The sequence below is a fragment of the Chlorocebus sabaeus genome, chromosome 25 (assembly GCF_047675955.1).
Source record: "Chlorocebus sabaeus isolate Y175 chromosome 25, mChlSab1.0.hap1, whole genome shotgun sequence".
Classification (NCBI taxonomy): domain Eukaryota; kingdom Metazoa; phylum Chordata; class Mammalia; order Primates; family Cercopithecidae; genus Chlorocebus; species Chlorocebus sabaeus.
The window spans coordinates 3643276-3658941 of NC_132928.1; the positions used below are offsets into that span (position 1 = coordinate 3643276).

A 15666-nucleotide genomic window follows, 5' to 3' on the forward strand; every position below is an offset into this window, starting at 1 on the left:
TATAAAAAGCCACGACCTGGCCGGGCACGGTGGTTCACGCATGTAATCCCAGCACTTTGGGAGGCCAAGGCAGGCAGGTCACCAGGTCAGGAGATTGAGACCATTCTGGCGAACACGGTGAAACCCCATCTTTACTAAAAATACAAAAAATTAGCCAGGCGTGGCATGCACCTGTAGTCCCAGCTACTTGGGAGGCTGAGGCAGGAGAATCACTTGAACCCAGGAGGCAGAAGTTGCAGTGAGCCTAGATCACGCCACTGCACTCTAGCCGGGGTGACAGAGCGAGGCTTCGTCTCAAAAAAAAAAAAAAAAAAAAAAAAAAAGCCACGACCCTGTGATTGCAGAATTTAGGCAGATAATAATGACGGCAAACCCTTACAGAGTGTTTACCTGTCACTAGACACTGGTGTTAGTGTCTAGTGAAACATCCTGCACGTATTAATGCATTTAATCTTCACACTAACCCTATGAGGAAGACCTCATGATCATCACCCTCTTTCTGTAGATGAGGAAACTGAGGCACTGAGAAGTTAACTAACTTGCTAGCAGGTCAAACAGTTGGCAGATGGCAGGTCTCATATGTGAACGCAGCCAGTCTAAAATGTGTGTCTGAGGAGACATAGGGGGGATCCCACCTCAATCTGCCCCCAGTACCTATGGCTTTGAACAGGCCATGCCTCTGGGCAGTTCTGGCCTCTGCTTTCTAGGTTCCTGTCCCTCGTCTGTGTCCATTATGATTATTATCAGTGTTATTCTTATCCCTCCCCCTTCTCTGATGCTAAACACTCCCCCAACACACACACTACTAAAAGCCCTGGGCTCCAGTTGAGTGCCGGCGGCACGAACCAGCCAGCCAGCTCACTGGGGAGAGCACACCCCAGAATAATTCTGCTGACTGAAGGGGGGACTCCTGTGCTGTGGTCATGTGACCGCAAAGGCACTTGCTGAAATTGCTGTGTCTGGGACTCCCAAAAACAGTAGAGCTGCCAGATTTGTGTCCTGACAGTGTCTAGCATCCTCTGTCATGCGGGGAGGGCAGGGATGGTGAGACAACCCTGAGGGACCCCTGGTGCGGGGAGAGGCAGGGGGTGTGCAAGGAGTGTGGGTTGGAGAGAGATGACCAAGGGGCTTCTGTGAACGTGGTCCAAACCAGCAGGAAGGCAGAATCCTTCCCGCCCTTCCTTTATGATTTGCAAACCTGGACCCAGCCCAGCCTCCAGAAGAGACTTAAAGAGATTTAAGCAGCTGGCTAGCAGGACTTTCTTTTACACAGAATAGACTAACTTTTTCATAGAACGGGGCTGGGGTAAGCCCAGGAAAATTAAACAAGCACTAAAAATATTGTCACGCTGCTGACAGCACAGTCACAGGCCCCAGGCCTGGGTGGCATCCAGACAGCCCTGTTCTTTCGAGACAGCCCCCTCCTCCAGGCTCAGGGACCTGTCTGGCTGTGAGCTCCCAGGGAGTCCCAGGGGTGTGACCTCCTTCCCTCCCTCCCTCCCTTTTCCCTTCACCCCAGGCCAGCCCAGGGCCAGCTATAAAGCTGGCCCAGCCTGGCTCTCAGCATGCCCAGCTGCCTAAGACCCTCCTTCAGTCTCCTTAGAGGACAGCTCCACTCTGCCTCCTGCTCCTCCAGAGCAGCAGCATGCGGCCCCTGTGGCTCTGCTGGGCACTCTGGGTGCTGCCCCTGGCCGGCCCGGGGGTGGCCATGACTGGGGAGCAGCTCCTGGGCAGCCTGCTGCAGCAGCTGCAGCTCAGCGAGGTGCCTGTACCTGACAGGGTCGACATGGAGGAGCTGGTCATCCCCGCCCACGTGAGGGCCCAGTATGTGGCCCTGCTGCGGCGCAGCCATGGGGACCGCTCCCGCGGGAAGAGGTTCAGCCACAGCTTCCGAGGTGAGGCCCTCCCTCCCTGCTGCCCCCGGTCCCATGGTCAGGGACAGGCCGGTTGTGCCCACTCTGGTGGTGTCAAAGGGCTCCTGGCCTTTTAGGACTCTGTGGGAGGCTGTGTGAGGGCCACGGTCCAAGGAGCAGTGAGGAAGGGCCAGGCCTGGGCCCAGGGTCTCCAGCTGTGCACTGAGGGCCCCCCTCTAGCCCAGGGGAGGTGCACCAGGCTAGACATGTTGGAAACACCAAGGCATCAGAGAAGGGGAGGGTAGAGGAGAAAAAGTAGAGCTGGGGGAGCGGGTGAGTGTGTGCCTCAAGGAACTTGGTGCAGCTGTATTCCCGGGGTCTGTTTTCACACTGCCACTCTGGTCTGAACCTAACCTTGAGTAAATGGCTTTAATATCCTCTCTCCACCATGTGCTCATCTGGAATAGGGGTATGACTATGTCTTAGCCATCTCCCAGCACTGTGAACATCAAAGTGAGTTCTCGTGGATAGAAGCATGTTTGGATAACTGAAAAATACCTAAATAGACTACCTGGGTTATACCTGGCTGTCAGGGGTACAGCTGGGCCTGAATCCTCCCGCAGCCTCTCGCCTCCCTAGCTCCTCAGTGCCCAGAGCTAGACCCAAGGCCGGGCACCTGGGTGAGGATTCTGCTCCTAGCATCTCAGCTGAGGCAAACTTGCTAGCTCGGGGTCCCACAGTCGCCCCTGCCTGCTGGATGTAAACTGTTACTAAACAAGGCCCAGATCCAAGGGAGATTTTTAAACTGGGTTTGCCCCAGAGATAGAACAGGGACGATGTCTCCTGGCCTGGCTGCCAGCTCATTGTCCCTGCCATCCTCAGAGATCCCCTGGAGTCCAGGGAGGCCCTGCTGACCCTGCTCTTGTCCCCAGAGGTGGCCGGCAGGTTCCTGGCGTCGGAGGCCAGCACCCACCTGCTGGTGTTCGGCATGGAGCAGCGGCTGCCGCCCAACAGCGAGCTGGTGCAGGCCGTACTGCGGCTCTTCCAGGAGCCGGTCCCCAAGGCCGCGCTGCACAGGCACGGGCGGCTGTCCCCGCGCAGCGCCCGGGCCCGGGTGACCGTCGAGTGGCTGCGCGTCCGCGACGACGGCTCCAACCGCACTTCTCTCATCGACTCCAGGTGGGGGTCGCGCGGGCGCGCAGGGCAGGGGGAAGGGGCTGCTCGGCCTGGCTTGGGGGCGGGGACGCGGGGGGCGGGGCGGGGCCCTTGGGGCCCGTCCCAGTCCCCGCCCTCACGCGGCGCTGGGTCTCCGTGTCGTGTCTCAGGCTGGTGTCCGTCCACGAGAGCGGCTGGAAGGTCTTCGACGTGACTGAGGCCGTGAACTTCTGGCAGCAGCTGAGCCGGCCCCGGCCTCCTCTGCTGCTACAAGTGTCGGTGCAGAGGGAGCACCTGGGCCCGCTGGCGTCCGGCGCCCACAAGTTGGTCCGCTTTGCCTCGCAGGGGGCGCCGGCCGGGCTTGGGGAGCCCCAGCTGGAACTGCACACGCTGGACCTCAGGGACTATGGGTAGGTGCCGGACTGTGCAGACCAGAGACAAGCAACCACTAGGTGGTCCAGACCCCCATCCCCAGGACTGTCTGGGGTACCAGATGGTGGCGGTGGACGAGGGGTTGGGGGAGAGCGTGGTGCAGACTGTCCCAGGATGCCAGCGATTGCCCACTGCATGTCAGGGTTTCTAATGGTAGAAATTGTTGTATTGGCCAGGCATGGTGGCTCAGGCCTGTAATCCTAGCACCTTGGGAGGCCAAGGTGGGTGGATCACGAGGTCAGGAGTTCGAGACCAGCCTGACCAAATGGTGAAACCCCGTGTCTACCAAAAATACAAAAATTACCCGGGCGTAGTGGCGTGCGCCCGTAATCCCAGCTACTCAGGAGGCTGAGGCAGGAGAATCACTTGAACCCGAGAAGTGGAGGTTGCAGTGAGCCAAGATCACACCACTGCACTCCAGCCTGGGGGACAGAGCGAGACTCCATCTCAAAAAAAAAAAAAAGGGAAAAAAAGAAAAGAGAAAGAAATCGTATTATTCAGGCCAGGCGCGTGGCTCATGCCTGTAATCCCAACACTTTGGGAGGCTGAAGTGGAGGATTGCTTAAAGCCAGGAGTTTGACACCAGCCTGGGCCACACAGTGAAATCCTATCCTTAAAAAAAATTTTTTTAAGAAGTTTTTAAAAAACGACCAAAAAAAAAAAAATTGTAAGGCCAGGTATGGTGGCTCATGCCTGTAATCCCAGCACTTTGGGAACTGAGGCCAGCACATCACCTGAGGTCAGGAGTTCCAGACCAGCCTGGCCAACATGGTGAAACCCCGTCTCTACTAAAAATACAAAAATTAGCTGGGCGTGGTGGCGGGCACCTGTAATCCCAGCTACTTGGGACACTGCAGCAGAAGAATCGCTTGAACCCAGGAGGCGGAGGGTGCAGTGAGCCAAGATCGCAACATTGCACTCCAGCCTGGGCAACAAGAGCGAAACCCTGTCTCAAAAAAAAAAAAAAAAAAAAAAAAAAAAAAAAAAAAAAAACAGAAATTGTATTATTCATTTTATTTAAGAATATCTTTGATAATTTTCAATGGATTTTTATGTTGCCATTGACTCCATATACACATGATTGTAATCACCTACTTCCACTTTATCCTTCTTCGTGATTAAATTTTTGAAAAATCCTAGCTTTAGCGGTTACTAGGGGAGATGAGCTTCCCTCCTGCTTTGGTGAATTCTTTCCTTATGGACAAGTTAGCTCTCTGGAGCAGATGGGGGCTGCACAGCACAGTGGTTAAGAGGCCTTGGAACCAGTCGGCCTGGCCTCCATCTAGTTCTGCCTTCCACTGGCTGCAGGTCCTCTGGCACGTCACCGAACACCTCTGGGTGTCAGTGGCCTCAGGTGGAATGGGGATAATGTTGGAACCTACCTGAGGATGAAATGCAGACATCACCTGAGATAATACATGTGAAGTACCTAGTTCAGTGTCCGGCCTGTTAGGAGACCTTTAATTAATAGTAGCTGATTTCATTATTTATGTTTCAGGTATGTTTATTCATTCATCTTCTCACAAATGTCCAGCTTTTAAAACAGTGAGAGCTGGATCATAAATCTCCCTCCCAGGTGTCCACTAAGCTGTGCCCCAGGCCTTCTGACCTCAGCCTTCCCAGCTGACCTCTGACCCTGCTCTCCTTGCCCACACAGAGCTCAGGGCGACTGTGACCCTGAAGCAACAGTGACCGAGGGCACCCGTTGCTGCCGCCAGGAGATGTACATTGACCTGCAGGGGATGAAGTGGGCCGATAACTGGGTGCTGGAGCCCCCGGGCTTCCTGGCTTATGAGTGTGTGGGCACCTGCCAGCAGCCCCCGGAGGCCCTGGCCGTCAAGTGGCCATTTCTGGGGCCGAGACAGTGCATCGCCTCGGAGACTGCCTCACTGCCCATGATCGTCAGCATCAAGGAGGGAGGCAGGACCAGGCCCCAAGTGGTCAGCCTGCCTAACATGAAGGTGCAGAAGTGCAGCTGTGCCTCAGATGGGGCGCTCGTGCCAAGGATACTCCAGCCATAGGTGCCTGGTGTATCCATTGAATCCTCTAACTGAACATGTGCATAGAAGTAGTCTCAATGTAGGTCTTAACTTTATACTTAGCAAGTTACCCCATCCCCATTTAGTGCTCCTGTATGACCTTTGCCCTGTGTCCTTCCATTTCCTATATTTCCTATCCATCACCCATCCTAAGCACTTACATGAGTAAATAATGCAGCTCAGATGCTGAGCTCTAGTAGGAAATGCTGGCATGCCGATTACAAGATACAGCTGAGCAATGCACAAATTTTCAGCTGGGAGTTTCTGTTCTCTGGCAAATTCTTAACCGAGTCTGGAACAATAATACCCTATGATTAGACAGAACTGAATTGCTCTATTATATGAGGAATTAAAACCTTCAAATCTCTATTTCCCCCAAATACTGACCCATTCTGGACTTTTGTAAACATACCTAGGCCCCTGTTCCCCTGAGAGGGTGCTAAGAGGAAGGATGAAGGGCTTCAGGCTGGGGGCAGTGGACAGGGAATCAGGATGCCTGGTTTCTGGATCTGACAGGGCCACAAGCTAGGATCTCAAACAAACGCAGAAGGCTTTGGGTTGTCATTTCCTCTTAAAAAGGAGGAGCTGGGCTTCAGCTCTAAGACTTCATTACCTTGGGGATCAGATAGCCCCTACCTACCCCTGCCCACCCTTCTGGAGACTGAGCCTTGCCTGTGCATATTTAGGTCATTTCCCACACTGTCTTAGAGAACTTGTCACCAGAAACCACATGTACTTGAGTGTTTTTTGTTAATTTAGCCAAAGCAATTGAATGTAGATACTCAGAAGAAATAAAAAGTGATGTTTCACTCTGTGTCTGTTTGTAATTTCCAGGAGCAATAATGGGGAATGAGAGCAACATAATGATCTGAAGAAAGGACCCCGAACCTCTAAGGGGCACTGAAGACTATAATAGCTAAAGTTAGATGAGGACTTCATTTATTATATTTCTATTTTCTCACACAACTCTCATTCCAAAAATGGTAAACAATCACTCACATATGCCTCCTCTTTAGTTGATGTGCTGCCAAAGCGAGCACTGCTGCCTCTTTTTTTGTTTTTGTTTTTGTTTTTTTGAGACAGAGTCTGGCTCTGTCACCCAGGCTGGAATGCAGTGGCACGATCCGAGTAGCTGGAATTACAGGCATGTGCCACCATGCCCAGCTAATTTTTTTGTTTGTTTGTTTTTTTGAGACGGAGTCTCACTCTGTTGTCCAGGCTGGAGTGCAGTGGCATAATCTTGGTTCACTGTAACCTCCTCCTCCTGGGTCAAGCAATTCTCCTGCCTCAGGCTCCCAAGTAGCTGGGACTATAGGCGTGTGCCACCATGGCCGGCTAATTTTTTGGGTTTTGTTGTTGTTGTCGTTTTTGAGATGAGTCTCGCACTGTCAGCTGGGCTGGAGTGCAGTGGTGTGATCTCAGCTCACTGCAACCTCCGCCTCCCAGGTTCAAGCGATTCTCCTGCCTCAGCCTCCCAAGTAGCTGGGATTACAGGCGCCCACCACTATGCCCGGCTAATTTTTTTGTATTTTTAGTAGAGACGGGGTTTCACCATGTTGGCCGGGCTGGTCTCGAACTCCTGACCTCATTATTTGCCTGCCTTGGCTTCCCAAAGTGCTGGGATTACAGGCATGAGCCACTGCGCCCAGCCCTTGGCATTTTTTTTAGTAGAGACAGGGTTTCACCATGTTGGCCAGGCAGGTTTCAAACTCCTGACTTCAGGTGATCCGCCCACCTTGGCCTCCCAAAGTGCTGGGATTACAGGCGTAAGCCACCGTGCCCAGCCTAATTTTTGCATTTTTTAGTACAGACAGGGTTTTGCTATGTTGGCCAGGCTGGTCTCGAACTCCTGACCGCAAGTGATCTGGCCGCCTCAGTTTCCCAAAGTGCTGGGATTACAGGCTGAGCCACCGTGCCCGGCCTGCCTCCTCTTTAGAAAGCACTGTAACTCCTACAATAGTGGTGATGGGCAATGGGGGTTGACAATAGTGTGGTAAGCGAGCTAACATTTCTTGAACATTCGCTATGAAACAGGGAACTGGGCTAGGCATTGTCACATGTCAATTCTTGCAGCTATCCCATGAGGTGGGTATTATTCATCCTGTTTTGTTTTTTAGATGAAGAAACAGCCTGAGGTAACGTGAGTGTGTTGAATCTCTATCCCACAGAATGGGTTATAAACTCCTTCCCATGCCAGTCCCCGATAAGCTGCTCTGCTGATGACACAAGCATTAGGTTAAAATGTCATCTGGGAGCTGTCTTATGCAATTCCCCGCCATTTTGCTTTCCCATTCAGCTGGGTTTCCTTATGCTTGTCTATGGAGAAAGTTATACAGTCATGTACCGTAAAATGATGGTTCGGTCAATGACAGACCATATACACAATGGTGGTCCCATAAGATTACAATGGAGCTGAAAAATCCCTGTGGTCTAGTGACATCATAGTCATTATGATGTTCTAGCACAACTCATTACTCAAGTGTTTCTGGTGATGCTGATATAAACACACTTACTGTGCTGTCAGTTGTATAAAAACACAGCACATGCTAGGCCGGACATGGTGGCTTACGCCTGTAATCCTAACACTTTGGGAGGCTGAGGAAGGTAGATCCAGGAGTTCGAGACCAGCCTGACCAATATGGTCAAACCCCATCTCTACTAAAAAAACAAAAATTAGTCAGGCGAGGTTGCGGGTGCCTGTAGTCCCAGCTACTCAGGAGGATGAGACAGGAGAAGAATCATTTGAACCCAGGAGGCAGAGGTTGCAGTGAGCTGATATTACACCACTGCACTCCAGCCTGGGTGACAGAGCGAGACTCCATCTCAAAAAATAAAATAAAGTAAAATAAAATAAAGCACAGCACGTGCAATTATACATAGTATATAATACTTGATAAGTGACTGTTACTGTTATGTATTTACTATACTTTCTATTATTTTAGAGCACTCTTTCTACTTATTAAAAAAAAAAAAGTTAACTGTAAAACAGGCTCAGGCGGGTCCTTCAGGAGGAATCCAGAAGAAGGCATTGTTATCGTAGGGGATGACAGCTCCATGTGTGTTAATACCCCCGAAGATCTTACATTGGGACAAAATGTGGAGGCGGAAGACAGTGATATTGATGATCCTGACCCCATGTAGGCCTAGGCTACTGTGTGTTTGTGTTTTTATTTTTTAACAAAAAAGCTTAAAAATTAGAAAAAAAATTAAATTTTTTAATAGAAAAAGCTTATAGAATAAGGATAAAAGGATAAAAGCTTATAGAATAAGGAAAAAAAAAAAGGATAAAAATAAGGATAAAAAGAGCGCGGTGGCTCACGCCTGTAACCCTAGCACTTTGGGAGGCCACGGCGGCAGATTGGCTGAACTCAGGAGTTTAAGGCCAGCCAAGGCAACATGGTGAAACCCTATCTCTACTAAAATACAAAAATTATCTGGGTATGGTGGCGCATGCCTGTAGTCCCAGCTACTCGGGAGGCTGAGAAAGAAGAATCACTTGGACCCAAGAGGCAGAAGTTGCAGTGAGCCGAGATCACACCACTGGACTCCAGCCTAGGTGACAGAGCGGGACTCTGTTCCCCTCCAAAAAAATAAAAGAATAAGGATAAAAAGAAAAATATTTGTATACATCTGTACAATATGTTTGTGTTTTAATTGTTATTACAAAAGAGTCGACTAGGCATGGTGGCTCACGCCTGTAATCCCAGCACTTTGGGAGGCTGAGGTGGGCAGATCACCTGAGGTCGGGAGTTCAAGACCAGCCTGACGAATATGGTGAAATCCCTTCTCTACTAAAAATACAAAATTAGCCGAGCATGGTGGTGCATGCCTGTAATCCCAGCTACTTGGGAGGCTGAGGCAGGAGAATTGCTTGAACCCAGGAGGCGGAGGTTGCAGTGAGCTGAGATCGCGCCATTGCACTCCAGCGTGGTGACAGAGTGAGACTCCGTCTCAAAAAAAAAAAAAAAAAAAAAAAAAGAGTCAAAAAGTTTCTTTTTAATTTAGCATTTATAAAAAAGTTACAGTAAGCTAAGGTCAATTATTAAAGAAAGAAAAATTTAGTTTTACAAATTTAGTGTAGGCTAAGTATACAGTGTTGATAAAGTCTACAGTAGTGTACAGTAATGTCCTAGGCCTTCATATTCACTCATTACTCACTCACTGACTCACCCGAAGCAACCTCCAGTCCTCCAAGCTCCATTCATGGCAAGTGCCCTATAGATGTTGTGCCATTTTAAAATATTTTACACTATGTTTCTACTGTACCTTCTCTATGTTTAGGTATGTTTAGATACACAAATACTTACCATTGTGTTACGATTGCCTACAGTATTCAGTACAGTAATATGCTGTACAGGTTTGTAGCCTAGGAGCAATAGGCTACACCACACAGTCTAGGTGTGTAGTAAGCTCCACCGTGTAGGTGTATGTGAGTGCACTCCACCATGTTTCCACAGCAACGAAATCGCCTAACAGTGCATTTCTTAGAACATATCCCCATTGTTAAGTGAGGCATGCCTGTACTTCAGGATAAAGGACTATTTCTAACCTACAAGCTAATTAATAGTAACTAAATAATACGAGAAAAATAGGCTGGGCATGGTGGCGGCTCATGTCTATAATTCCAGCACTTTGGGAGGTCGAGGTGGGTGGATGGCTCTAGGCCAGGAGTCCAAGACCAGTCTGGCTAACATGGTGAAACCCAGTCTCTATTAAAAATACAAAAATTAGCTGGGCGTGGTGGCACACACCTGTGATCCTACTCAGGAGGCTGAGGTAGGGAATCACTTGAATCTGGGAGGTGGAGGTGGCAGTAAGCCAAGATTGCACCACTGCACTCCAGCCTAGGTGATAGAGCAAGACTCTTGTCTCACAAAAAAAAAAAAAAAAATTAAAATTAAATAATAACAAAGAAAAATATAGCTAAAAAATGTCTAAAGACAGCCAAGATTTGAGATTTGGCAAGAATATTGTTGAAGATAGTGGGAGAGGATTTGGCTCTGACTTATAAATGGCCAGATCACTTCCATAAGACATCAGAATGAAGCCTTTCCATTCGGGGTACTGTAAATACCAGGGCATATGGTTGCTTTGTGTACTAGAAGGATATCAATACCCACCTGAAGAACTCTACCAGCTACACAGTGATATATCTGTGGCTCTAAAAGATCCGTGGATTTCCAGGCAGTCACATGCAATCAGCCTGCTCACACCAGGCTGAGTGTGAGCTAAAATTTAAAAAAAAAAAAAATTGCAGGAGATTGACTTCATTTCAAAATGTAAGGTGTACTCATTAGGGCAGGAAGACAGTGTGGTAGACAGAACGCTCTCCCCAAAGACACCCAGGCCCTAATCCTTGCAACCTGTGACTATGTTATGTTACGTAGCAAAAAAGACTCTGCAGATGTAATTAAGGTTACAAACCTTAAAATAGGGAGATTATCTTGGATTATCTGAGTGTGCCCAATCTAATCACATGAGCCTTTCAAGGCAGAGAACTTTCTCTGGCTGGAGGCAGGAAAGATGAGGTAGAAGGGGGACGTCAAAGAGATGTGAAGCAGGAGAAGGACTTGCCCTGCCATAGCTGGTTTGAAGATGAGGGAGGCTATGAGCTAGGGAAAGTGAGTGGCCTCTAAAAGGTGGACTGACTCCCAGCTGATAGCCAGCAAGGAAAGGGGACCTTAGTTCTACACCCACATGGAAGTGAATTCTGCCAACACCTGAATGAGTCTGAAGGTGGATCCTCCCCCAGAGCCTCCAGATAAGAGCCCAGATCATCAGGTGACGTGGGGATTTGTCTTTGTGAGACCTGGAGCAGAGAAACCAGCTGAGGCTACTCAGACTGGTTTTTTGTTTTGTTTTGCTTTGTTTTGTTTTATTTTAAAGACAGGGTCTCACTGTCACCCAGACTGGAATACAGTGGCACGATCATAGCTCACTGCAGCCTCGATCTCCCAGGCTCAAGTGATCCTCCCCTCTCGCCCTCCCCAAGTAGCTGGGACTACAGACTCACACCACCATACTGGCTAATTTTTTAAATTTTTGTAAAGACAGGGTCTCCCTATGTTGCCCAGGATAGCCTCAAACTCCTGGGCTCAAGCGGTCCTCCCACCTTGGCCTCCCAAAGTGCTGGGTTTGTAGGCGTGAAGCCACTGTACCTGGCTCCTAGTCAGACTTCAAATCTACAAAATGTGAGATAAAGTTTTTTCGTTTTAAGCAGCTAAATTTGTGATGAATTAATACAGCAGCAATAGAAAATTAATATAGATAATGGGATAAGTAAGCCAAACATCTAATGGGATAAGTAAGCCAAATCCCATCAGAAGTGGGATGTAATTACAATTTTTTTCACTTAAAAGGTGAAATAAAGGGCCAGGTGCAGTGGCTCAAGCCTGTAATGCCAGCACTTTGGGAGGCCAAGGCAGGCAGATTGCTTGAGCCTGGGAGTTCAAAACCAACTTGTACAACATAGTGAGACCATGCCCATCGTCCATACTTTAAGAAATACAAAAAATTAGCCAGGAGTAGTAGTTGTAGTCCCAGCTACTTGGCAGGCTGAGGCGGGAGGAGTGTTTGAGCCTGGGAGGTTGAGGCTGCAGCGAGCTGTGATGGTGCCACTACACTTTAGCCTGGGTGACAGAGCAAGAACTTGTCTCAAAAAAGAAAGAAAGAAAGAACATTAAAGATAATTTTTAACGTATTGAAAACCACCCATAATCCCACCATCCTAAAACAAAATGGTTTTTGCATATCACATGTTTCCATGCAGCATGAGTAAATACTTATTTTTAAAGATCAAGGTTTTGGCCGGGCACCATAGTTCACGCCTATAATCCCAGCACTTTGGGAGGCTGAGGCAGGTGGATCATGAGGTCAGGAGATCGAGACCATCCTGGCCAACATGGTGAAACCCCATCTCTACTAAAAAAAAAAAAAAATACAAAAATACAAAAAATTAGCTGGGTGTGGTGGCGGGTGCCTGTAGTCCCAGCTACTCAGGAGGTTGAGGCAGGACAATGGTGTGAACCAGAGCTTGCAGTGAGCCACGATCACGCCACTGCCCTCCAGCCTGGGCGACAGGGCGAGACTCATCTCAAAAAAAAAAAAAAAAAAAATTAAGGTTTTGGCCAGGCGTGGTGGCTCACCTTGTAATCCCAGCACTTTGGGAGGCCAAGACAGGTGGATCACCTGAGGTCAGGAATTCGAGACCAGCCTGGCCAACATGGTGAAACCCCGTCTCTACTAAAAATACAAAAATTAACTGGGTGTGGTGGTGCACACCTGTAGTTCCAGCTCTTCAGGAGGCTGGGGCAGGAGAATTACTTGAACCTGGGAGGTGGAGGTTGCAGTGTGCCGAGACTGCACCACTGTACTCCAGCCTGGGTGACAAAGCTAGACTCCGTTTCAAAAAAAAAAAAAAAAGGGTGGGGATTCTTTCTTTTCTTTTTCTTTTTCTTTTTTTTTTTTTTTTTTTTTGAGACAGGGTCTCACTCTGTTGATCAGGCTAGAGTGCAGTGGCAGGATCTTAGCTCACTGTAACCTCCACCTCCCAGGTTCAACTGATCCTCCCACCTCAGCTTCCTGAGTAGCTGGGACTACAGGCACATACCACCACACCCGGCTAATTTTTTATTTTTATTATTTATTTATTTATGTGTTTGTTTTGGTAGAGACAGGGTTTTGCCATGTTGCCCAGGATGGTCTCGAACTCCTGAGCTCAAGCGATCCGCCTGCCTCAGCCTTCCAAAGTGTTGGAATTACAGGCATGAGCCACCGCGCCCGGCCAAAATCAAGTTTTAATGTGCCTACTGCATAGGAGAAAGAAGCGAAGAGAGTTACACTCCAAAAGGGTCACATTGGTTCTAAATCTGTGTGGTAGGATTGAAAACAACATTTTTCCATTTGTTCTCTCTCTCTCTCTTTTTTTTTTTTTTTTTTTTTTTTTTTTTGCAGAGTGTCACTCTGTCGCCCAGGCTGAAGTGCAGTGGCACAATCTCGGCTCACTGTAACCTCTGCTTCCTGGGTTCAAGTGATTCTTGTGCATCAGCCACCAGAATAACTAGCAGTACAAGCATAGGCCATGATGCCCGGCTAATTTTTGTATTTTTAGTAGAGACACGGTTTTGCCACTTTGGCTAGGCTTGTTTGGAACTCCTGTTTTCAAATGATCACCTGTCTTGTTCTCCCAAAGTGCTGGGATTACAGGCATGAGCCACTGTACCCAGACTTCCATTTGATCTCATTTCTATTTTTTCTAAAATAAACATATATCATTTATGCAATAACAAAAAGAATGCAAAAATGCACTCAAAAATGTGCCTCTTTGGAGAGGCTCCTAGGACACGGAGGATTGAGAGCCAAGGCACTCGCCATCTGTTTATCTGGGAGCAGCACAGGCTTTTCTCTCATTTCCTAGGTCATCTCAGTTTTTAGGAGAGACTGGCCTGCTGTTTAGAGGGAGGCCCTGAGGCCCTGATAGTGAAGAAGCAGAAGAAGTAGACAGAAGTGAAGCAGCATCCATTTTGTCTGAGACAGCTGGAGGGGGCCATCAGGCAGGACAGAGGGGAGTGAAGAGGGAGGAAGGGCACGAACAGCTGAACATGACTGGTGGATGAGAGGATGGGAGTAGAGGGGTGAAGGTGGGCAGTCCTGGCAGCCTTGTGGATATGTCTGTTCAGAGACAGCAAAAGAGTAGTGGGTGCCCAAGGAGACAAGTGCCAGCAGGGACTGAGTATGTCCCATGGCAGGATGGCAGTGCAAGGCTAGGGGTGTCCTTTAGGGTGGCTGGGTGGGAATGAAGGGATTCCCCTCTCCTCTCCTCAACTTCGGTTCAGAGGAACTCCACAGGTATCAGATGTGATTGCCTTGGAAACCAAGGCAGAGGCCACAGCACCAAGGAAATGGGTCTTTAGAGTCAGCAAGGTCATTAAAAGAGAATAAAATGGGCTTACCTACATATAAAATAGGTAACAGACTGGCTGCAGTGGCTCATGCCTGTAATCCTAACACTGGGAGGCCGAGGAGGGAGGATTGCTTGAGGTCAAGAGTTCAAGATCAACCTAGACTGACATAGTGAGACCTCATCTCTATTATATTATATATATATATATATATATTTGTTTTTTTCTGTTTTCTTACTTTGTTTTTATTTTTTGTCATTGTTTTCTCTTTTGTTCTTTTTTATTTCCATTTTATAGTTTTTAAAAAATAAAATATAATAGATAAACTTTGTATATATAAACTTTAAACTCTGGAGATGAAAAAATAATAGATCAAAACTACCACAGGAAAGAACAATTTGTGGTCAGTGACCCACTTGCTGCCCTAAGTCCAAACTGAGGGGAGCAAGTACCTTTGCTACTCTGTCTCTTATGTGGCCAGTCCTGGCTGGGGATCAAGCCAACACTGGGGGTCACCAACATGGCCTCTTTTTTTTTTTTTTAGACAGAGTCTCACACTGTCACTCAGGTTGGAGTGCAATGGCATGACCTTGGCTCACTGCAATCTCCACCTCCCGGGTTCAAGCAATTCTCCTGTCTCAGCCTCCTGAGTAGCTGAGATGACAGGTGCCCGCCACCATGCCCGGCTGTATTTTTAGTAGAGATAGGGTTTCACCATGTTGGCCAGGCTGGTCTCGAACTCCTGACCTCAGGTGATCCATTCGCCTCAGCCTCCCAAAGTGCTGGGATTACAGGCATAAGCCACTGCACCTGGCCATCCTTTCTTAGGCTTTTGCAGTTCTCCTATTTCACCCTGGCTCCTGGAAGTGGAAGCGAGAGATATCAAGGCAAGGCAACCAGGGATGGGTTTTTGTGAGGGGTCGGAAAGGAGTGAGACACAAGTGTCCCTCACGCCCCACTCCAAAGCACGCACTCAGCTTCAGCACAACCTCCTGGATTGGAGGTCAGATCCAGAGCTCCCCACAGCCAGGAAAAGCAAAGGGCCCTGCAGTGCCCTGGTGGACTATGGGGAGGGTGAGTATCCTGCAGAGGAGCAGGCAGCATTAGGAAACTGTGAAGGAGGGTAGACCCCGAACTTCCTCACTACCTGACAAAGACTCCTCTACAACAAAAGGGAGGCCAAATGCAGGCAAACAGAAATGAGACAAGGAGAAGAGAAGTGCTGGCAGCACAGTGTTCTAGTTCCATTCCTGAGGTCCTGCACTCTGTAGGTGCCCTTTCTGGTCT

At 48.7% G+C, this 15666-nt stretch overlaps 1 protein-coding gene across 2 annotated transcripts; it reads left to right on the top strand.

Moving 5' to 3' along the window:
• The first annotated feature begins 1645 nt into the window (after positions 1–1645).
• Positions 1646–6288, top strand: LEFTY2 (left-right determination factor 2). 2 transcript variants are annotated; one of them, XM_037985495.2, is made up of 5 exons: positions 1646–1895; positions 2786–2814; positions 2917–3032; positions 3179–3418; positions 5098–6288. In XM_037985495.2, the coding sequence occupies exons 1-5, from the start codon at positions 1646–1648 to the stop codon at positions 5459–5461; spliced, it is 999 nt and encodes a 332-aa protein (XP_037841423.1). In that variant the 3' UTR covers positions 5462–6288. The 2 variants fall into 2 exon arrangements, with proteins under 2 accessions (XP_037841423.1, XP_072867516.1); XM_073011415.1 differs by having other exon boundaries at positions 2786–3032.
• Positions 6289–15666: the final 9378 nt, after the last annotated feature.